Here is a 26,123-nt window from a genome sequence, read left to right on the forward strand (position 1 = left end):
CTATAATTTTGATAGTGATATACTTTGTTGTATAATGTTATATTATTATTAATGATACGTTAAAACATTTTATAAATATATATGTACATAAAAACAATATACACATATTTTGTAGACAATATAAAATATGTAGTGATGTCATAAATAATAGTAAAACTATATTTAAATTTTTATATTAAAAGAAGAATACTTTACGACATATACAACCGTTTATACACAAATAATAAATAAGTAACAATAAAAAACATAAATATAATTTAATAAGATTTATTATAGGTACATATGTGTAAGCAATTTTGTTATTGTATTTACTTTTTACAAATATTGTTAAAATAAATTTCAATATTCATCAATGTACAGCAAACTTTCATTCATAAATTATTTGGAGTAAATCTTATTAAAGAACTGTTATGAACCTATTTATTACAAGGATTCTGAGATTCGAATACAAAAAGTTTTTATATTATACCGATACATTTAAATAATACTGTCACCTTATTTTTTGAAGACACGTAAAGTTTTGTTGAAGAATGTAATCGTTGGGTTGATGATAATAATAGCCGTGAAACAGGCAGTGAAACCCATAGAGGTGTATGCAAGGGCAGGTGTTGACCAATTTTTGAAACCATTCTTATCAAAACCGTAACAGAGGCAGATACACGATGCACCAAAGGCTACGATACCGAAGCAGATGTGAGTGATTTTAGACAAATTTCCAGGAAGGCATTTGCGTAATTCGAAGGCGTAGAGCGACGACAATCCGTTAACGAGACACACGGAAGTAAACACCATAGCAACCAGACCTGTAATAAAATATTTTCAAATTTATGTAAAAACATTATACGAAATAATAACTGTTACTATTTCTTTCAATTTTAGTGGATCAAATTGTGGACTCACCAAATTGACCATGTAACGTGTTCCAGTTCACTGATTTGTCTAATGCTTTGATTATACTTCCAGCGATAGCAAGTCCTGAGCCTAAAATTTGCAAGACAGTGTGTGCCCTACGCTTGTCCACTAACCGAAGACTAGCAGACCATCCATTATGAGGGCATAAACTAAGAATCGCTTCGCCCATTAGTAGCTGATACTAAAATGAATATAAAATTTATGAAAATGTTTCCAAGTCATAGTAATAAGAAATAAACATACGAGGTAATATTAAAATATCTATAAAAGTGGTTAAGTCTAAAGCGAGTAAAAAATCTGGATATACTCACACCAATCACACACAAAACAATATGTAGCGGAGTCGCTCCCAACGGCAATCCATTTCTAAACGAATAAAGAATTGATATCCACACTGTAGCTCCAATTAATATGTGAGCCAGTAGATTTAGTGAAGATTGAAATATCTTCAACGAATAACTTTCTGTATTAGCCACTGCTGCCTGTGGAACTTCATCAACACTTTTTAAATTATTTACATTGCCCTCGGGATCCGAGTTAAAGGTTGAATCCGTTGCGTTCGGAGGCATTTTTAAGTTCGTGTTAACGTATCTCCTGCTCGGTGAGAATTGTGTATTAGATATTGTTTCAGTTTATTTATAGTATATGTAAGAGTAGATAATCACTGGCAAGCTTATCATTATCGACCGAAGATTGTAGACGTTACAGATATTTATTTGTCTGTAAAACCCAAATTATATGTAACTTTTCAAGCGTAACCGAATTTTTTAATGGAAATATTCAGTATATTATTTAATTTGAGCTTCATTTAAATCTATAAATATGTGCTAAATTTAAATAAATTTATATAATACTTACATTATTTTGTTCAAGATTACTTGGCACGCACTAAATTCGCGTTTGCAACCATGCATTGCAAGCGCGAATCTAGTGCGTGTTCGAACTCTTTATAGATAATATGTATGTTTAATAAGGGGGTTACCCTTCAATATAAGAAGGTCATCAATTCGGTTGTAATATTATTTTATGTATTTTACAGGAACTCCGTTATTTATGAACCGTTTTGAACATTTATTTATTGACTTCACTGAACTGATTTGGAAAAATCTTTTTGTGTTCGATAGGATACTTCCCGTTTGTTCCCGTTCCAATTTGAAGTCGGTTTTTTCGTTTTATGTTATTTAAGTCAATATTATATTCCATTTCGGTTTTGTTCATGAGAAATATTAAATGATTTTTTTTAGCAACGGATTATGTAAACCTCCAAAATGTTATTTATTGATCTTTAAAATATAAACTTCAGAAAAAATTAACATCACTCAAACTAATGTGGACGCATATTTTTTCTTCATATCGGCTATTCATAATAATATACATTACCAGATTCGACTTCCATATGAAAACCATTGAAAATGTTATAAAATATGAATCTAAAACTTTGTATGTGTAAATGTTGAATATCATGCAAAATACATAAAGGCTGGTATGCAGCTCTGATTGTTCTTGAATTAATTTTCATATAGAGTACAATAAAATTAATAATAAAATTTTATTGCGTACCAAGACTAAACAGTTTTAGTAAAAAAAAAAATAAAAGAAAATATAGATGTTACAAAAGGCGCTCTTATCGCTTTAAAGCGATCTCTTCCAGCTAAACGGGTGGCAAAGGAAATAGTCTAGAGGCGGTATAGGTAAAATATACATATATTTAATTGTAAATAATGATTATATAAATTGTTATGAGAATAAAGCAGCCACTTATTTGTGTCTAGTAAAATTGAGTTCTTAGTATACTGAAAAGTCAGAATTTTAATTTTGATAGTTTTCCACGTAATGCATTTAAGGTATCGAATCGGACATAATTTATACTTTACTGAGTAATAATAATTTATCAAAAATACCATCTACGATAGCGCCGATGTTTAATAAACGTCGAAATGGCCGTTTAAGATAATATTCGTCGTCGAGTCTTACTCATCATCGTCATAAATGATAATTGTTATTTCTGTGACGTGGTGGTATTTTTGGAATATCAGTAAATATATTCTAAAAATATATTTTTCTAAAATTTATGACCATAATAAGTGTATCATATTGTATATTATAAAAGTACTAAATCGATTAAGATTTATTACATCAAAATATAATAAATAAATGATAATTAGATACTTACCCGGCGCAACTCTGCACGGTTAGGTTTAGGATTTTAACAATAATATGTTATGAATTAATGAAATGTATATTTCCACAATTAGTTTCGAGCCAAGGGATCATTTGCTCATTTTGCGATGATTACATCTTACTTCACGCTTCAGGCAATTTTTTGTACGTTTATTCAAATATCCTGTATCATCTCTAAAACTTGTAATACACGGTTATTAATACTCTGACGCGGAGTGTTGTGTCTGTTGACATTTTGGAGATATATAAATGCTATATATATATATATATACATATATATATATATATATATATATATATGTAGTTTTTAGTATCGGTAGGCTGACGCGCAATAGAACCAACTGATGGTATGAGATTACGATTACTCATAGACATTTGCGCCGAACGAAATTTAATTTATTTTTCCCATAACTAGTACACCAAAACATCTTAGTTCCCAAGGTTGGTGACCTTCGGAACTGTGATGTTCTGTCCCTTGTGTCTGTAGTTACACTGGCTTACTCACTTTTCGCATCGGAGCTCAACAATACTAAGCATTACTGCTTCGTGATGGAATATATGATGAGTGGTACCTGACCAGACGGGCTTGCAGAAAGCCCTACCACCAAGTGCCAACGAACAGTGTAGGCGTAGAGGCGGATTTTTTTTTTAGAAATTTATAATTTTAAGTCTTTATCCATCTCTCTCAATCTTTATCCATGATCATATTACAAAAAAATAATACGCTTATTGTATTATTAGAAGACATGTTTGAATAATAAAGTATATACATACTCAACATATAAGCCGAGATGGCCCAGTGGTTAGAACGCGTGCATCTTAACCGATGATTTCGAGTTCAAACCCAGGCAGGCACCACTGAATTTTCATGTGCTTAATTTGTGTTTATAATTCATCTCGTGCTCGGCGGTGAAGGAAAACATCGTGAGGAAACCTGCATGTGTCTAATTTCAACGAAATTCAGCCACATGTGTATTCCGCCAACCCGCATTGGAGCAACGTGGTGGAATATGCTCCAAACCTTCTCCTCAAAGGGAGAGGAGGCCTTTAGCCCAGCAGTGGGAAATTTACAGGCTGCTAATGCTAATGCTAATGCAACATATATAAATCGAGTATGTATATACGAGTATATACATACTCGATTTTCAAGTCTTTACTGGCTTAGAATTCAGAGCGCATTATTTTTTCTTTCATCGCGCGATTCTCGCGATCTCGTTAACTATTCACACACTTTCAATATGGGTAGAAAATACAAATTCTTTTTTGTAGAATATTCTGATTATTTTTATCGTACATGGAACCGTTCATGAGACATTTGCAATAACGCCATTTTAGATGGCGTTTAACGCTCGCGATCGGCGAAAATGTGTATTTAGAGTCAGGGTTTGAAAAATCCATTATAATGTTAGTTTTTTAGCAAACTCACATTCGTTTTTTGAATCCATGGTCTATAAAAATATTTTATTTAAAATAATTCTATAACGCTTTGAAATAAAAAAAAAAAAGTTTTTAAATTGAAACGTTTTAAAAGAGTTCTCTTATTTATGTAACTGTAAATGTTCCACTCGCCAAGAACTTTTGAAGAAGATGAAAAATGAAGAAGGTCTTACTATTAACACAGTAGAGATATATGATAGCTATATATACAGTTTGAGACTGGTTATCTTTCAACGAGTCGCTCACGTTGTCGTGGAAATGCTTGTGGGCCGCAAAGTATCAACAATTGCTGCTTTCATTTAAATTCATTATTTAAGCAGATATGATCGTGATGATGTAGTCCTACCCAATTTCAGTAACGGCGGCCTAACTTGACGGAGATCAACAAACTACGCAGAATATTTTATAGGGCACAAGTATGTGCGCAAACACGGGTGCACTCTTATTCTCTCACTCTGATCGGAAACAGTTTTGGTGCAGGACTAAAGGCTTTTCGTTCTTTACGCGATGTGAGGTATTACTCTTTTCTTTTTAAAAAAAATCTCGAATTCTGGAAGTACACTACACACTTCCAACTTCCAGACTCCGTGCTGTTACTGAGACCTTTTTTAACAGAAAAACCCAATCAATTATTATCGACTCGACCTGGGGTTTGAACCCACAACAACTACTAAAACTAAACTGAATTATTGTTGAAAGGTAACTTCAAATAACGTCCGAGAACAGTGTTTTGAAATGGAGTCTAACGCGTATAGACGAATTAGACTGCTCTGAGGAGAACCGCAGTTCCAGCGAACCTAACAGTGAGAAGTACAGGGCAATATGAGTCTCTTTCCCATTGAGGATAGCTCTGAAGGAAAACAGCTTATTTCGGCTTAAATTCTTCACCTTGAACCAACCAGGCAGTGGAGCGCAAACAAGGTAACTAACTAACATTCTTCCTTATAGTAAAGCTCAGCAACGGCATTTAAAGTTTGCTATTATGCTTAAGATAATCGCTTACATTCCACTGACTATAAAAAAAAAATACAAAAACAATTTGTGTATTTTTTTTTATATTGCAACTAAGAGATATTTAATCGTAAAATTAATTCCTGTGTATAAAAAAAGATGAAAGAAGAATGATACACGAACACAACGATTATAAATACAACAGACATTCATATTTATAAGCAAGATTATTATTTACTAATCATTATTTTAATGATAATTTTACTCGCTACGATAGTATATCAAAATATTTTAAGTATAAGATTAGCAATATATAGAAATAAATTATCATTGAAATTTAATTTTCAAAATTAAGTTTTGCGTTATATTGATAAGCTTATCGTAGATTGGAATTTATTATTTAAAAATGTATATACACGTCATAGTACATTCAAAGAATTGAAATATATAAGTTTATCTTTATTTTGTGCTAGTCATTATATTATATTACTATCTAACCAATTAAAATTTCTAGTTTCATGTATATTTTGTTAAAAATTTGATACGATTTCGTTATTATTAAATTGTTAGTTTTGGTTTTATAACTAAATAATTGTTTAATTAGAAGAAAATCAAAATAATACCTTTTTTACAGGGATTTATTTTATATCTCACTAAAGTAATATTGAAAATCAACTAACGGTGTGGTGCGGTATTATTTATTTTGATACCCGTTCCAGCTTCACAGACGAATCGCTGATGACGAGCCACCAGATCCACGTGCGACACAGATCAAAGAGTCCTCATCAGCAGAATATAGTTTTCGTAAATTATTATAAATTAATATTAATCATTCAATATCTGAACTTAACATTGTTCAGTATTGTCTCAAATTAGTGTAAGTTTAGTTTAATTAAAGTAATTAACAAATATCTCTATTTTTAAGACCTACGGCTGTAGAAAACGTAATTCACATGTAAATTATGGATCAACATAAACATTTATATCGTAATACATATCAAGAATCACAAGGTTTAAGTGACGCACACCAGTAAAGCTTCTAGTTGATATGTTTTTTCCGGCATCTTCAACAAATGTCACATTTCAGAAAAATTGCCCAAAACACTTATGAATCATAATTAAAATCTTCCTCGTGAAACATTTTGTCAGTTGGTAAAAATCGTATGAAAACCCGTTCAGTAGTTTATTATTAGCACTCAGATATATACTATGTTTCATCACTCTTAATTATGTCGTGTAACCTCTTTATGTTACATTCAATCGTGTTCAATTAGAAGAGTTTCGTGTTTATTCTTACAAATGCGTCTAGTGGAGAGTTATGATAGGCGAAATTAGCACCAAGCATCGAGAAGGTAGAAATGTATGTGCTCGACCTAGTCCTGCCCCACGTGACCTCAACTGACTCCGCCGATAGTTGATACTTATTTTGAATAAAAAAATATTTCAGTAATTTTTTTCTGGTTTTAGCAAATATATTTTAGTATTTGGATCAATCAGATCAATTCGCTCGTATTGTAAACTTGAAGGTGGATATTTAAGTTGATTTCAATTAATTTGTATTTAGGTCAGTACTAGCAGAACGGATTGAAATGAAGGTCGAGTGAAATTTACATGTTTATGGGAACCATTTTGGTTTTTACTAATATAATTAAGAATGTAATGAATGATTTAGGGTCGTGTTAGGTACAAGTTGTAAGAGCAGGCGATGTTGAAATTACCGTCCAATTAGAGTTTTATTGTAACGAAATAAACTAACTCTCTCTTTAATTTTAATCCCGTTTCTATAAAATATATTCTATACACACGCTTGTACAGTTATATAATTATATGTGAAATATTGTAAGGTATGTCTGTTTATTATATGTGAAATATTGTAAGGTACGGTAAATATCCGGTCAAAACAGTGTCTATAACAACAGTCTGTTTATTCGAATTTTGATTTTTATTAAGATTTATAGTACATATAGTATATTCTAAATTATATTATATTCAATATATAAAAGCAACAAACAACAAGGTGGGTTTCGGGTCTAAAGTTACTCAAAGTTATGAGGGTATTGCTTACATTTGAAACAGTTTTACCGTCAGTTATGAATATTTTGCACTATCATACGCCGCGCAAACATCGAACCTCCGGGAACCGTATAATGAACCGGTGTTGGTCAGCACAATTAAAGGGTCCCATTTGGACCTCTGCTAATGGAATTAAATCCAATTAGATTTTAGGGTTACGAGGTGAAGTTTACTGACGGCAAACAAATGGCGTTCTGGAATGGCTTGCACCTGTTTAGATTATTTGGTCGAAAATAAATTTGTAACTGCCTTTGGAGATAAAATATTTGTCCCCACAGTTATATAAAATGGAAATTTATTAGCAGATAAATCTTCCTATTACGAATATTACATAATTGTAATATTTGGAAAAAAGAGATTGTTTCTTGTTTTTATTTTATTTTATTAATATATATTATAAAACATAATATATTTGGGTGGACCCCAAAACAAGATAGTCATTGAACTATCAAGCCTGACGTGTTATATCCACTGATCCCATCATCTATGGTTGACTTAGATAATGGGTTCGAATCCGGGTCAGTACTGCTGAGTTTTATGTAAATATCAAAATTGTGAATCTGCATTTTTTCCAATAATATTCACCTATTGTACTTTTTAAGATGAAAAGTCTTTAAGAATTACTTTTCCTTTTTTTTTAATTGTTAACTTTATAACTAAAAATCTCATTTGAAGTAAAATTATTAACATAATATCAGCTTTTTATTAGTATGAAATATAGTTTCTTTTGCATTTGTAACTTTTTGCAAACGCAAACAGTCTGCCAGATAAAATCAATCAGACTGGATCCCGCTAGGATCTCAATTCAAACATACGAAGTATTCCGAACTTGTTTGGCTCCGAGTGTGCTTGTTGCAGCATATGCGATAAAATTCATGAAACTTCCCTTCGTGAAAATTTTCTCAAGTAACAGCGTTTCTTCCTACATGTGGTTTTCCATCAAAGTTTTCTCTTCCGATGTTCAACGAGGTATAGAAATTTGATATCATATAGGCATGTTAAAATTTCATACGTTGTACACAAGGCTTGTATATTTATACCGTAAAAGATTGTTTGAAACTTCGAAGTTTAAATTTTGGTGTCGTAATAATAACAATTTTTGCTTAAAATTGTTTAACCCTTTTCTCACAAACGGTTTCAACATAAAAAAAAAAATAGTATCTCCAAAGGAAAAATTTGTAACCGTATCTATTACGCAGTTCTATGACTCCGGCTTGGTATATGTTCGTTACATATAACGTATTTATTTCACGACTTTTCAGATGTTTTCCTCAAAATAAAAGTTTCGAAAGTTTTAGTATGATGTTTTGATTTTCATGTGATATTATACAAATAAATTGACAATAAAAACTATTTTTCTAATAATTTCTATATAAAAACGAATTAATTAGTTAATATAAAAGTATAATACAAAAGTTAATAAAATAATTTCATTTATTACTGAATTATTTTTATTCATATTGTAAATTACTATTGCTGCTGCCTCTTCGGGTGAGTCGCTATCCGACGATTGCAGATCTCGATGATTATATAGTTAATTTTCCAGGGAATACAAATAAATTTTATGCTGTCAACAAACAAAATAATACTTAGGTAATTGGCAGTGTACTACGTCAGCGTGAAATTATTGTCTCCGGATTATCAACCCGTGAGGCTAAGACAGTGAGTGAACAAAGAGTATAACTGTGTTTTTGCACACAAGCGTGTTCCCTGTTATCTGTGCAGTCTTTACGTCATTTTCACTTTTAGCGTTCCACGTATGAAACTATATCAACGAAACTCTATACGTAAAAAATTAGTACTTGAGGTGTACTAATATTTTATCTATAATTTTTTTTAACACTTTCGAAGCAAGCATTTGGAAATGATACGAATTCTGATACCAATATTATGAAATTTTTGTCTGAAAATATTCTCCAAGATACTATAATTCCTAACAGATTCAATTTGATAATATATTTTTAATTGTACAGAAGCAATCAATTTATGTGAATGGTCTTATTTCAAAACAAATATTGCATGGCAACAGATTTTTTCTATTATATTCACAATTTCAATGTTTTAAAAAGCAACAAGAAACGTAACAATGACTACAACAATACTTTTAATTTAATAAACAAAAGTTTTTTCTAACAAAGACTTTGTTTAGTATGACTGTTTTACAAATTTCTAAGAACAACCACGAAAAATTGAATAAGAGAGACATTTGTTAAGGCATCGGGGCCGGCTTTCATTTGGTGTCTCCCCTAGGCACTTAAGTTTACATTAAACTTGTCCAAGCGCGAAATTGATCTTTTAGAGAGGGACCCTCAATGAAAATATAAATTGCCACGTGATACAATAGATTTCTCGACATACTTGTCCAGTTACACTGCTAAGAAATTTATTGATATCAATTTCATTGCATCTATTGTTGTTTAAATTGAAAAAAGAAAATGTTTAAATCAAGTAGACTTATACGAGCACTACGAATACCCATTCTGCGTGTATTTTTTGATAGATTTGTAACCAATCGATAACATTGAAAGTTATTTGAAACCAATGTGTTAGTATTTTCTTATTTAAATGGAATATATTTCAATGTTAGTGGAATTTTATTAAAGAATTCCGTTAGCGCCTACTATATTTGTCTTCACTGAAGGCGTGTTAAACGGTATATCATAAATTGAAGTGTCTCGTTCGGGCAACCCATACAAAGTTATTTCAAACTGCGTAGGTTTTATATTTGAAAATATCAAACCAGGCGTGTTATAGCTTTTAAAAAAATAAGATTTTTTAAAAATGTGTATTTTTTCAAGAGTCCAAATTATATTTACCGAATTTTATTTTACGGATATAAATAACGTATCATTGTATTTTAAGATTTGATTAAGAAAATAAAATTGATTAAGTATATGATGTCACGTAAAAGATTTTTTTTTAGCATTTCCACACATAAAATTATTATTTCATAGGATGCATTGATTTCTTATAATAAAATTCATACATTGTGGAAATATATAATAAGTAATAAAAAAATAAAAACAATTCAAAGTCCAGAGAATAATTATTTTTCGTTAAGTATAGATTGAATTGCAAAACAGAGATTGAACTGGAATATTTGTTTTAAATTAGCTGAACCGAAGATGGCCTTTTACGCAATATCTAAATTAATTACATTATCTCGTTAAAGCATTGCTTTTAAACTGTTACTCGACTTTATTTTTGAAGAAACTTTACCTCCGTTAAGGAATTTGTTTATCCGATGGTATCAAACTTGACTAACAGAAGGGGATGTTTCGCAGGGAGTAAAATGTTTCGTTTTCATACGCGCAGATATTATGGTGAAATAAAGTACACGGAAGAGACATTTAGGAAATAAAACGCAATGTTATAAAGTATAAATTACATCTACGTCATTTATTTAATTTCTCATTATTATTATTATTTTTTTACAACTATATGGTTGACATTTTTGTATTTATTTTCAACATTTCGCTTCTACTCGGTACATAAGTGATTTACTATAAGTACTACAAGCTGCTCTTTCTTAGGAATATATAATATTATCTCTGTGTTGCTCTAAATGAGGAAGAAGCCATGATACACTAATCGAATAGTATACCAGGCTGTACGGTGCGTTTATTGTTTAACTTTCAATTTTATATCTGAAATCACATCTAAAATGCAATTATATTTATCAATAACATTAATATTTTATTATTAAATATTATGATTAGATGTCTGTAATCACAAGTGAAGTTATAATTAACGTTTCTAAATAAAAAAAATAAGTTAATACTAAAAAGTAATATAAAATCGCCAAAGATTATTATATAAAATAAACATTACACAAAACACACTCGACGCTTTAATACATCACAAAGATAATGTGACCTAAACTTAATCCTTGTAAAGGCCTTTCCATATAGTCGTAATTTCGACATCTACGTCATTCCCAAATCACAGTGGGAGTGGGACGTAATCAAGGATTAATTTTCTACTTGGATTATTTTCAATCCACCTTAGTGCGTGAGCTTTGGATATGTCTTTAATTTAAAGGGAGCATTTACTCGCTTGGTAATTTCGACTAGAAACGACATAAGCTTCGTGTATATTATTTCTTACCTTTGAATTGAACCCTATTGAACATCCTTTATTAATCATTCTTATAAAAATATGTAATTGATAAAATCATAACAATCTTTGCAATGGTATATTTTTAATAATAATATAATGGATTTGTTTTTGACGTTGTTCTGTGGCCAAAGTCGATTCTGTTGTATTTAAGGATGTCGGTGTATTTGCATATTTATGTACGTATTTTCGTTGCTAATGTTAGTAATGCCTCGCATAATTTTATAATGAATAATTACATCAACTCTAATACAATTTCATCCATATTTTAATAGTTAGTTTAATATTATTCGATGCAACAGTAATTTAATTTAAAAAACCATATAAAATATTAATTAGGAAGTGTTTTGCTTGGGCAAACCAATTAGCACTAAGCACTGATAATATAAACAAAAAGAAGTAAAACCAAAATACTTTTACGAAATGACATTAAATAACTAACCATATAAAAAAGATGTATTATATACACTGTTGAAAGTAAGCCGGTAATATGTTACATTTCACTGCTACATTTCGTTCGAGATATAATAAAAAACTCGTAAACCGCAGTAACATTTTGTTACGCCTACCATATTCCCAGCAATTTCCGTATAATAACTGTATTATACAAATTTTGTAGGATAATCTGGATATTTTTTTAACTTGAAAAATTAATCGTAAATTTGTACACTAAAATTGTGTAATATCGTTATTATATTACCTCGGGCGTTTGTATATAATTAAGCAAATATATCCTATATAATAAATTGTATATAACATATATCATGTTTGACACGTTTATGGAACATAAAAATTATTATTTCCACCGTCACAATACTTATAAAAAATTACTTATAAAAAATAAAATTTATAACAATATTTTAAATTATATTTTAAATATACTGTATCATTTTATTGACAATTTTTACTATCATCGAACGTACATAAAGGTGTAATAGATGTGTATAACCTGATATTGTTGAAAATGTGAAATTTATGTGTCATATTTATCTTCGCACACCTACTCGTGAATGAAGGCTTCTTTTCGTTTTATGGCCTGCGCGTGGAGATTTACGACGGTGCTAAAATAAAATACAATTTCATACCGTGCTGTGAATCGTTGTAGTCTAGTTGATAGACCACATGGTTCCTTTTGGGTATTCAAAACCTAGTTCCATGTTAGATCTATATTTAAATTCTTTACAAATACTCAGATCAGATTTTATACAACTAAATTTTATTAACTTATTAATTACACTATCGATATTATTGTGGAGAATTTCTCAATTATTACACAAATCACACAACTTGTCACAAAAAGTTATCACACAAATATTTGGTGTTGTCCTTCGTTGAGTGCTTTGTAATGTATCATAATAAGTGAAAGTACGAAAAGTTATTAGAAAAATAGATATGACTAAAATACGAACATGTCATGTCAGGTCATATTTTTTAAATTGACTTATGATTTTATAAATTATAAATTGCGACATTGATAAAATGTGAACCGAATGCTGATAAAATAGCATTTCATATATCTAAAAATAAAAAGGACAAAAAATATAGTAAAGAAAAAACGAAAAGTCAAATATTTGAGAGCATTATATGAATTATATTATTTATAATATGAAGTAATATCATTCATAAACTTATTTTGGAATGCACTTCAATAACAAAATATTTACCTAACTTAGGTAGGATTACTAGATTAAGATATCGATATATCCTTTACCTACCTATAAATTACGATTAATTTACCAATTACCGCAAAGTGCAACATACTACATGTGACTACTTTTTAGGGAAATATTATTCCAGAGAATTCCAAACTTTACATATGATGGCACTCATCTTCTGTGGGTATAAGGTAGGAGGAGCGCTTTGCTTACATTAGGCCGCCTGTTAGTTGTGCGCTTCAACTGGAATGAGAACCATTGATTCAACTCTATTATTGTAACCAAACGCTGGGCTAGCGACAATAGCTTCGACTCTTTGTATGTTTTTCATAAATAAACATAAAATTCTGTAGTTTTTTTGTAATCATTTTAATTTATCTCCATAGAAGTTGATCAATATTTGGCGTCGAATGGAAATTAAATATTGTAGGTTCGACGCTAAATCGTATTCGAACTATTATTTTAAATTAAATTTTAAATCAATATTTGTCATACGCATATTAAATGGCAATACCTATTTGAGCGAGCTGATGGAAAAATTCATCATTCTATATCTATTTACATATTACTCAAAACTGTTTAACTGGTCCAATGTTTTAATAGTTAGACAAAGGACATCGGGATTCGTACATTTTTGGTTCAAATGAGTTTGGTTGAAAAACAATATTGTTGTATGTCTGTGCGAATATATCTTCTCAGGCTCAAGTGATTATACCTAAACAAAATTGCACAAAGATTGCACAAAGCTCTATAACTAGGTAAAAGTGAAGTCATTTTACGTTCATTGTACGTAAGAATTATTATTTAGAATAATTATTCGTGTGTGTAAAATATGATACCATCAAATACATTATGACAGCGACACTTATTAGATAGGAATCTCGGTGTAAATCACCAAACCGCATTATGAATTTGGACTGAAATACTGTTCCCATAAATTTAAGAAGATATCTACTACATACTCTTTATCAAAGATATTCCAATGATTTATTCTTAAATTTTAGCGGTTTTTGTATAATATCGTTATAATAAATTATTGTGAATTAAAATTATTATTTATTAGGTTCATGGAAAAATCCGACGTGGAAGAAATTTTATCACAATAATTCGAAGAACTACATTATTATTTTACTTGACAAATTATTAGTTAAAACTTACGTGTTTAAATCCGGCCATGTGTAATATAAAGTTTTCATGTGCTGAATTCGATTTTGGCGTGCATGTTTCGCATACAATTCGGCCTGAATCAGTTTGGTGAAATAGGTTCCAAGCTTTGATGTGCCATTTGTGCAGTAGTGGAACATTTATGGACCGTTATTGAAGTTTTACTTTTAAATCAATTATTTTTAATTAATATTTAACGAAATAACGGTTGAGTAATTTGTGAAGCCAAGGAATTATTTACCAATTAACTGTGCGCGTATTCGTTGTGTAATCGAATCCCTGTTTAATTTTCCTCGTACAAGAGGTTTAATAGTGCGTCTACTTTCGTCTGATGTACGTTTATGATTAAGCAGTTAATTATGAAGTGAAATATGTAACAGGCCGTTTACATTTTGCCGTTATAATGTTATTTATAGATATCACGATAATAGTACTTTTACATTCTGAAAATAGTAATACATTGATTGTTATTATTTTTTAAACTACGATTATAATTTTTTTAAACGCTTTATCTTTAACAATTCTACTAGGAAAACCTATGTCATGAATCCGGAAACACACAGAGAAACCAAGTAAACACCACACAACTTTGATTTATACAATTTTTGAGCAAGGATCGGAACAGCAATTCGTCGTCCGAACTGAATTTATTTTATATACATATTATGCAATTTTCTCTGTCCATCTCAATTATTCAAAATCTTGTGATCATATTAAGGCTTTAAATGATTATTTTCGTTTGATTGATACACCATATTCTTATAAGTAATGCAGTGTGAACGGGTCGAAAAGCGGCCGCGAATCCTTTACAGAAACTACTCGAGTGTGGCTGTATGAAGGTAATTTATTACCAGTGGAAATAAAACGGGTGTTTACTACTACTTTGTAGCTTTTCAGCTAAAGCAAGGCATTTATTTCACTTATACATGCCCTAGACTGCAGTTGGATCTGAGATTGGAGCACTTAAGAACTTTCCTTTGTTGTGAGCTCTAGTATTGTATGAAAGGAGATGACAAATGTATTCTTGCAAGTATACTTATAAATTTATTTTATAACATAAGATACTGACATGACACTGTTTTCTCTAGCTGTATATTGAATTTTGTATTCAATGTTTTTTTTTAATTTTTCATGCCTTCTGTATCTCTTTGCCACATTTGTATTAGGTGTAGTAATAATTCAAATCAGATGGGTAATACATTCACGAAACGAAAAACGCAGCGTAGGCGGGTACAAGGTGGACCGACGATCTGGTGAGGGTCGCGGGAAGCCACTGGATGTGGATAGCGCATGACCTGCTGTTGTGGAGATCTTTGGGGCAGGCCTTTGTTCAGCGGTGGACATCTTCCAGCTGATTATTATGATGTTTCATCAGTTTTCATTATGTTGATGAAAATAGCTCTTATTATTTGATATACCTCCTATTTGGTGATTAGGCTTTGTGCAACTCCATCTATGTAGCTTACAGTACCCAGACGGAGTCCCACAGTCACCAACTCATCAGATATGCTTCCGCACAAACAGTAATATGTAGTATTGCTGGAAAACAGCAAAGGTTTGAAGGGTGCCAGTGTAACTACAGGTACAGGGGACATAACATCTTAGTTCTCAAGGTTGGTTACGCATTAGCGATGTGAGGACTGTTTAATATTTCTTTGAGCGTCAAAGTTTATGGGCGGTAGTGACCACTTAGCGTTAGGTGGTCTTTATGTCTGGCAGCCACTATAATAACAAAAAAAAATTTTTTTTTTTTTAAAATGAGCCAATTATGTAGTATAATTTACTTAGATCATTTTTAATGAACTAGTATTTAATAAAACGGTTCCATTCGCAGCCACTTTAATCTTTTTGATACAATTATCTTATACGACCGTGACGCCGCTGATTGTCTTACTTTACTAGAAATTTTCACCCAAGTGCCAACCACAAAAATACAAAATTTCAACTCAGTGACGTGAACGGATTGAATACGAAAAATAAAATCAAGTTATCATTTTTACGCATGCAAATGTTCGTAATATTGTAGTAGAACTAAAAAATTAACAGTCTGTAAATAAGCGATTGTTGGTCTAAGCTTTACTCTACCTTTGAAGAGAATGATTGGACTTATTCCACCATGATGTTTGGTGATGTTGATTGATGGTTGGTTGATACATATGTAGAATTTCATTGAAATTTTCCACGTGATGCTTTTTTACACCGCCGAGGCAAAGATGAATTATAAACACGGATAAAGCACATGAGAACTGAGTGATGCTTGTCTGGGTTTGAATGCGAAATCAATGCACGCGTACTAACCACAGGACTATCTCGGCTCATCTCGTTTTTTGTAAATGTAATAAAAGCAGAAATATCTAAAGTCAATTAAATGTTGTAGTGTCTATACAAATGAAGAAATTTTGCTATTTCTATTTATGTAGATTTTAATTTAAATATAATATTTCATAAATATTTTCTCCTATGTAAGTATGATAAAGATTCTAGAAGGAATCCAATTTGCGACTTACGATTTAGAAGTCTGACTTTTTGATCGATCATCATTATTTAATTAATCTAATTAATGATAAATAAATATGATATTTAGTATCACTTATTTGATATTTATGTCGTGACGTAAAAAGAAAATATTTTTTTATTGTTAACAAAACAAAAATTGTTTTGTTAAATTGCTTACAATCATATAAATCAGTAATTATACTTGAGTGTAATGTATGCCCCATGTTTGCTGGGGCCGTGCTCTATACTATTTACATTTACCACCTTGTTCTAAGTAATCTCCCCTGGTAATATGTTTCTTAATCTTTTCCCAGTTTTCTTTGGGTCGATGCAGTATCGGTCTCGTTTTTTGAATTAGTCGTTATGTGTTAGGCATAAAAGACATATGTTCTTCTTGGAGTTCAAACTTGCTTTATACCAAATTTCATTGAATTCAGATCAGTAGTTTGGCCGTGAAAGAGCAACAGACGGACAGAAAAAAAACAGACGGACAGACAGAGTTACTGAGTTTTTATTATATTAGTATTAGCTCCAGTATGTTCTTCATTTGCTAATATCCATACCGAGTTTACGCGAATCCTCGTTACAAGTCTAGACCGTAATAAACGACTTCTTTTAAATTGTTCTTTTACTTTTTACCTTTTGTAATGTGTATTAATCAGAATTATTTCTCGGTCATAATATATTTTGACTAATTTTGTAGATCATGACTATATCATATTATATATAACAATTGAACTGATTCAAACATATTTTAGTTATGAATAAGGAGTTAGTCACACCTTTGTCAGTAGATTATATTTAGTACATCGATAGTTAGATTATAATTTTATATCCAAAATGATAAATATGAAAGAATGCTATCAATACTAAAAGCGAGATGCGCAATACCGTCGGACGTCCGAAAAATATTTCCGGTCCGTCCATTGCAGACAGAAATACGTGCCAACATTTATACATTTTGTTGAAATACGCTTTATAAATTTTCTCTAGATTAAATTCGATATTCGAGGAGACCTCTATCTTTTTATACTTTAGAAATATTATTTTGTCATACATCTTGGCCTCGATTAAAACGAATTGGTTTCATTTTTAGCGTGATGTCACGTTCATTGATAATTTCATACTCACTTACTCTAATAGTAATATTAAATAATGTTCACATATGAGAATCTAATAGTAATATTAAATATTTTTTACATATATATATATATATATATATGAGAAATATTACTGACTGACTCATCACGAGATCTCCGAAACGATAGATCCGATTGACTGGAAATTTAGCATAATTATAGTAGAATTTAGCAATAAAGATGCAAAATTCTACTATTTACTGACGTTGATGCTCACAGTTAAAGTATTTTTGGAAATTTGAATGACTTTTACCCGTACGAAGTAGGGACAGAAAATTAGTATATTTTAATACATGCAAACGTAGGATCAATAGTGAGGCTAAAAATTTAATAGCAAATAAGAATTTTTTAAACCCAGTTTGATGACAAGTTATACTTTTATCAAATATCTTTTTTTACTATCAATTAAATTTAAATATGTATTTGAAAATGTCCAAAGACATATTTTATCTGTTATCTTAATCAATTTTACGTGTTATATTGATATGTAATATTTATAACACATTTACGTCATGATAACTAGTTAATACCATAGAAATAAAGCTAGGAATTTTATTAATATCACTACATAGTATAAAACAAATTAAATTCCCGCTGTCTGTCTGTCCCTATCTACGCTTAGATCTTTAAAACTATGCAACAGATTTTGATGCGGTTTTTTTTAATTAGATAGAGTAATGAAGAGAAAGGTTTATATGTGTAATGTAGTAGAAAAACACTAATAATTTTAGAGGATTGTGATGTCGTAAATATTTATAAATATAATATTTTTTTGCGCTTACATTGTAAACGCTGGCTGAACCATACGAGATAGATCAAAAGAATGTACTAGAGTATTGTACAACTTGAAAACGTCTACAAAAAAGTCCACAACGGTATATGTCTATCTCTTAAGGATAATCTACAATAGCCATTGTTTATCCTTTACTTTTTACGAGAAATACATATATTGTGCATTTAATATAGATCAACATGGCACTTTACAACATGTAATTTAAATGAATATTTTCGAAGATATAACAGATTTTAAATGCAGGGGCATAGCGGTTTGTATTGTCTAATGACAAAAAAGCTGTGAACGTTGTATATAAAGATATTCTGAGTATATTTTGTATCAGCATTGCACGAAGCCGGGGAGGTCCGCTAGTTAATACATATTTTACATTTAATTCTTAAATGATTATCTTATTCTTTTACTAGATAACGATGTTAGTTTGATATTACAAGATATTTGAATAAACGCATGATATAAACTAGGTGTGTGACAATGCCTTTAATATTTATGATTTAAAAAAATATAACGGGTAAGAAGTTACACTTTACCTTTGCAAAGTTAGCGTGGCTAGTTTGTTATAAATATGATCGTTTGTTTGTTCGCTCTCATGAACAGAGTCGTATAAATAAATAATATGGGTAGTAAAAATATTTGAAAGGTTAGTATTGAAGTAATTGGGAAAGCACTGCATTTATTTAATCAGATATCGTTTGCTTACGATATTGAGTAGCACACGCAATGAGGTTTTAATTCCTAAACGCATCTACGATTTGAAAATATATCACTGCTTATACAGACCGAGTCTTTTTTGCAACGATTTCGTCAATTCATCAATATTGTGTTCAAACTTTCACATGTGGTAAGTATAACTACAAATGTATTTTTGAATTAATTTGAACTTCGTTATGAAATTTTAACTTTGAGACAGGTTACCGCTAGCTTCAACTGCGCGTTGTCCAGACGGCAACTTCAAAATTAATTTCGAAGTTTGATCGAAAAATGTTTTCCACTGTCGTCAAACTGAGTTAGTGCTGTATCCCGCGGGAGGGGGGACTTCATTGTATCCCATCTGTTACTTTTGCTATACCCTTCTTATAGATTTATATTAACAATTTTAATTACAAATCAAATCAAAATATACTTTATTCATTGATTTGATTTTTCAAAGCACTTTTGAATCGTCATTTTACGAAATTGAATAAACGTAAAACTACAACCAGATCGGAATACAGATTCTACCGAAAGGACGGAGAAGAACCGGCAAGAAACTTTTTGCTAATATTTGAAAGATAAAGTTATGTCAGTTGAATACAATTTATAACATATCCTGCTTTGTGACCTTCAGTCAACATTTATTAATTGAATGAATAATTATTATTAAATAAGCATTATGAGTAGACAATTGTTACCAGTCCTTCTATTAAATAGTTTTTTAACAATTTTGGAACGATCAAATTTCTCGTTTTGAATTTTTTTTTTTCAAAAGTTTATGTTTTTTGTTTTGAAGAAATTGATTATTTCTACCATATGATTTTTACTATTCTCTATTTACTAATAGTCCATGATTTTTTGTATTCCAATCATAAAAAAACTGTATTTTAATCTCACTCTCAAATGTGACAATAAAATTTTGAACAGTTATTGTAAGCGCAGATGGTGATTTCCGACTATGGAAACATACCTAAATGAAAATTTCACCGAAATTTTCCTCAGTCCATTTTAATAACAATCAATGTTGCAACATATATTTAATATTTCGACGAATTAGTATTATTATTATTATTTACCTTTTAATAATCAGTTAATAAAATATGTAACTAAACTTATACTTGCTTGGCACTGATATCACTTTATTTATTTATAGGTTGATGGTAATAAATAAATTGTGGTGACGTTTTGTGCACATCCATCTGAGTAAGGGTACTCAATACACTTTTACGTACAAAAGTTCTTTGTTAGTACTCCTTATAAAACAAGGAACTTCTTACAGTTGTATGATTCTAGAACCGCTTTTGCTATTAGTTATGTGTCTGTCAGTGTTACTACGTAGATTTGGATTTACGCAAGCATTGTCTCGACTAATTGACCAGTAATGCCATTTACTACTATCATAAAACAAAATCGAACAATTTATTTAATTATTATTATATGAAATTCAAATTGAATAGTTAATCTATAGATAAATATGTATAGCACACTAAAACTTTTTATTACCTTTGTTCTTACAAATATATTACAGAGAAATATATTAAGTTAAATATAAGGTCAGCAAACAATACCCACTTAACGGTTTCAATTCAGCCATGTCATTGATGTATGGATTCAATCGTCGATTTTTTACAATCGATCCAAACAAGTTTCGTATCCGACTACCGGTAACTAAACACTGCGATAACTAACGACTTGATCATATCGAGAATTAAATCGATTCAGTGGGAACGGGATGACTTTCATTATAACTATTGGGTCATAGATGAAGGTCGTGATATATTTTTTTAAATGTACTAAATTGTTTTGTTCATATTACATAGATATAATGTTTGATAAAAGATCGCTGGTCGAAGACTTTTGAACTATACGCTATATTCCAGTAGTTTTAAATGAGTAAAGATATGCGCTCATTTATTTATTAATATATAATTATTATATATATGTAATAGGGATTGACTAAGTCTTGTTATTTCGTTTGACAAGTTATTGATGACAGAAAGAAAGAAAGCGGCGCGTATACACGTCGTCAACCTGAAGATTCAAAAGTGCTTTTATGAGCCAACTTGAATTAAGAATATTTTAATTTTGTCCACGAGGGAAAATCGAGAGGTTTGAGAAGCTTAACACAAGGGTTAGGTTCGAGTCGCCCACGGTTCGGTGTTCACGGCTAGTTCAATTTACGTGGATATTGAGTCATAGGGAAAGTTAGGCTAGTTATTTATTAATAGCCAAATTTCAAAAGATGCAGTAGCAGTCTTGGATGAGACAGCTCACCATAACCCTAGTTCGGAAAAACACTTTAATTCGACTTCCAAATCTAGCATATCAGAATTGGCATTATCATATTTTTATCGAAAAATAAATATTATTACAAAAGAATAATAAATAATATTGCATATTGAACAGAAGTCACCGTTATTTCAAATCAGGAATGCTCTATCTCATGGTAGAGCATATTTCCAGTTGACTATGAATTCGTTGAAACGTACACTACAGCTTACATTGCACACATGCACTGTAGGAATTGGAAAAGAGTGGGACGCATCATCGTGGATTAAACTACCTATAACATATCTCTTTACACGCATAATATCATATTGTACTTTCTCCTATATTTCATTGGTTATTTTAAATCGATATCATTACTCATGCGAAACATTATGTTTGTAAAATAGTAGTAGTTCAGTAAAACATTAGCTTTAACAATAATTTTGCTTATACTATTTGATTATTTTTATTCTTTTTAATTTGTCTTCATTATGTAATCTGTAATATAAGCATCGAGAGGGAGGAATAAATATAAATATCTCAAAGTAAATATGTTTGGGTTATTTTATCATTATTTTGTAGCGAAATATTATGGAAAATTCGCGCATATTTCCGATTGAACAAAAGTTTGTAAATAACTTTTGGAATTACTTAACTTAAAAGTTACGGCAGTTGTTTTCATTGTATAAAAACTTTTTTATTTATCACGTTGCTCCAGATACAAAGTTTGTATTTTATATTGTACATTCTATTGCCGACGTTTTATATCAGATTTAATAAAAAAACCACCTACGTAAAACAATATCATATCATACATTTTCTTGTTTTCATACCTATGTTGACTAGAATACTACTAGTTACTAAGCTTCCTATATACCCCTCTATTTAAGCTTAAAGCTTGTGCTAGAAGTGGAGACGACAATAGCCAGAGGGGTCAGGATCGATCCTGCAACTTTTGACATCGTTAATTTAAATATAATCTTTATATATTGCGTTAATTTGTTTTTTTTTTAATTTGTTCTTGTCGTGAATGATTTAGCAATCTTCTAAGCTCTGTCACCTGCCTACTAATGCTCATTTTATTTGAAGCCCACCTTACAGCAACACTTCCTTGGAAATATTTTGGTGATATCATAATGATGTAAAAAGTATCAGAATCGTTTGGCATAGAATATATTTGATGTGTGACACCTTTATTTTCGCTTTCTTATAACGGGTACGGGTGGTGTAAGTTAGTTGGTGCCAGTGTTGCCCGTCAGATGTCAAGCCCATTTTCTGACAGGATATAATATTATTACCAAGGTGAGATGTCAGGTGGAGTCCATTTTTTTTTAATTTTTTCTGTTTTATGTTTGAACGTTTTGCAATGGAAATACTATATTTTTTTATACTGTAGCACAATCACTGTTAGGTATTATTGTTAAATTGTCGGTAAACATTTCATGTAAACCGCTTTGAATGATTTGACAGCGTAGCTTTTACAAATACCTAAATATCCTCTATCAACAGAACCATGAATACTTCAGTGGAGAATTCATCGTTTGTAAAATACGAGGGTGAGAACTAATTCGCTACCCGATACTCGCACTTATGATCGGTTACTATATTCAGGGAACAATTAGTTTTGCTTACAGTTGGTAGAATGATCTACGAGACATCTCTATAAAAAATATTCTGTTACTCGTAAATCAAAAGCGATCGGCTACTGGTATATCATAACGATTCGTTTAATATTGGAACTGACCTTTAATCGTCAGTTTGTCATACTAGTATTTGGATAAAAAAAAGATACGTGCCGAGTATGTGTATCGAAAAAGTACTTACTATTTAAAATAATTTATTATTTAATGATATCATGTGTCTATGTTTTGTCAATTGGAATGTATTAAGATATAAATAAAATGTAATATATAATATAAAATTTTACGAAAAAATACGACTCAATTGGTTCTTCAAATTTAAACAGGACCAATCGGGCAGTATACTTTAAGAACTTTAATTTACTAACTAGACTTTAAGGATTTTTCTCAGTAATTGCAATCTTTTAATTCATATAGAAATCTTCAAACCAATTTGAATCGTGACGTATTTTCATAATTATTCTCAAATATAATTAATATAGTGTATTACAATCATGATAAGTTTGCCGTGATAAATATTAAATGTGTACTTGCATTTCAAACTCGTAATGAGTAACGCAGTTGAAAATTTCGCTTCGTGGAAAATAATAGTAAGCCTCGGTCTTGGTTATTAACTGTATCTCGATACATAAGTACAAATTACAATTTGTAACCGGTATCTAGGTTTAGTTGGATTTTTCGCCACACTGAGCACTCTACTTGGTCGATTCACTAAAATATATAAACAACAGCCACTCTAGTAAAATTAACTAATTAAAAATTTCAATGCAGTCATTGCAGTATATCCGCGCCTAGATCTCTAATTTTCGAATCGTAAATTACAGGACGGTGAATACAGAACGATTCATTGGACTCCTGATATATCGTAGTGCCCCTGTAATGGTGACTTTGTAATCCAAAGTAATTAGCTATGCTGATTTACTACTGGGATTACATTTTGTTACTGGTCAAGTTTACGCAATTCTAACAAATTGTACCAATATTATGATGTAACGGACAAATTATTTTTTAATAATTAAAATAAATACATGCGGTTTTATAAGCACTAACTACTGAGAATTATAATATTATATTAATTTGTAATAATCTTTATAATGTAAATTGATTTTGATGTAGTTGATGCAAAGTATAATTTATGTGATTGAAGTTGAAGTTAAGTGATTATAAAATATGTAAGATTTTTATTTATGGAAAGAACGAATTGGATTGCGATTGAAATGCGATTTGAATTTTGCGAAGCAACCAATCTATTCGTATATTGTTGCTCATAATGCATACTAACTGGACAACATTTAAAAAAAAATCCAAATAAAGAGCCGATAAAAACATTACATTGTACAAAAGCGATTGGATAGAATTTCCTTTTTATAAATACTTATTGATGCGAGAAAACACTAGCACAGATCTATCATAAAGATTACAAATAAAATAAAATGGAAAAGCTGAACACTAACTTGACGTTTATTCCACGAAGATAAGGCACATTTTCGGATGCGCGCTTTAACTAGTTTAAAGAACTTGGTTTGTTGTATCCTCACATTCGTGTAGGTAGCATCTCGTTAATCTATCAGTAGGGATACGATTGCCCGCTGTCATGCGGAAGCACATCTTTGATCTCGGCCTTAATCAATTGGTATCGATGTATCGATGTTCAACCATCGATTCATCGACTCGATTCGAAAACGATTCTGCCTACGCATTTAGTGCGATATTCTATTAACATATGCTTTTAAGGTTCTCTTTTGAATCGCTCACAATTTAACTTTTTGTATATTTGATGCAATTGATTTAAATATGAATAAATTATTCGCTCGCTCTCCTTTGTTATTATAATATATAATAATTTTAGTATTATTGAATCCCACATCAAATATAATATTATTAATTTAGTATTGATTTTGATCGCGGTAAAATAAGTCGTTGGTTCGGCATTGTAAATACATCTTATTCGTGTTCCAAGATTTTGTTATGATGTGTTCATTATCATATTGATGGTTGGGTATTAAGTATGTCTGGATATATATAACATTCATATCGCAACAATAAATATTCTATCGTAATTCATGAATACTTTTTCAGTTCGAAGGAATATAAAATATTAGATTCATTAGATATCATTGTTTATATTCATACACCCTAAAAAATATAACATGGTTTATATTTTTTAGGGTGAACGGATCCAGCTATTTGGCACAGTTGCTAGAAGAACTCAACAATCACCAAGTCCATTCAAGTAGTTTGTTTTTGTTTATAATTATGTGTTTTCCAAAATAAGTTGCCACGGAGCTATATCAGTGTCTAATCTGTATATTAACGATGAGTATTAAATTTTTTTTTACATATATAATTTAATTAATGCATAAATGAACATAGTAATAATACTTACTATTCAAACATTTTTAGAGAATAATTTGGTCTATACCAAACTATAGTGAAATGTCTGTTTAAAAATGTGTGATAAGGAAATATTTTATTCTATGTTAACGAATGTCATGATTTTCCTATCAAATGAGCTTGGTCTCTAGAGCTCCGGCCACTGATATAATAACATCGTATAAAATATGGTTTTCAGCACGCCTTGGGACTATGGGCCAATCGAGTTCAC

At 30.5% G+C, this 26,123-nt stretch overlaps 1 protein-coding gene across 1 annotated transcript; it reads right to left on the reverse strand.

The window, feature by feature from the left end:
* Positions 1 to 434: 434 nt before the first annotated feature.
* On the reverse strand, positions 435 to 1,530 carry LOC113399156 (uncharacterized). Its single transcript, XM_026638230.2, has 3 exons — positions 1,224 to 1,530; positions 901 to 1,093; positions 435 to 803 (listed from the first exon to the last, which is right to left on the reverse strand). Exons 1-3 carry the CDS (start codon positions 1,479 to 1,481, stop codon positions 496 to 498), a joined length of 759 nt encoding a protein of 252 aa, XP_026494015.2. The 5' UTR covers positions 1,482 to 1,530; the 3' UTR covers positions 435 to 495.
* Positions 1,531 to 26,123: the final 24,593 nt, after the last annotated feature.

Source organism: Vanessa tameamea, chromosome 15 (assembly GCF_037043105.1).
Source record: "Vanessa tameamea isolate UH-Manoa-2023 chromosome 15, ilVanTame1 primary haplotype, whole genome shotgun sequence".
NCBI classification, from domain to species: Eukaryota; Metazoa; Arthropoda; class Insecta; order Lepidoptera; family Nymphalidae; genus Vanessa; species Vanessa tameamea.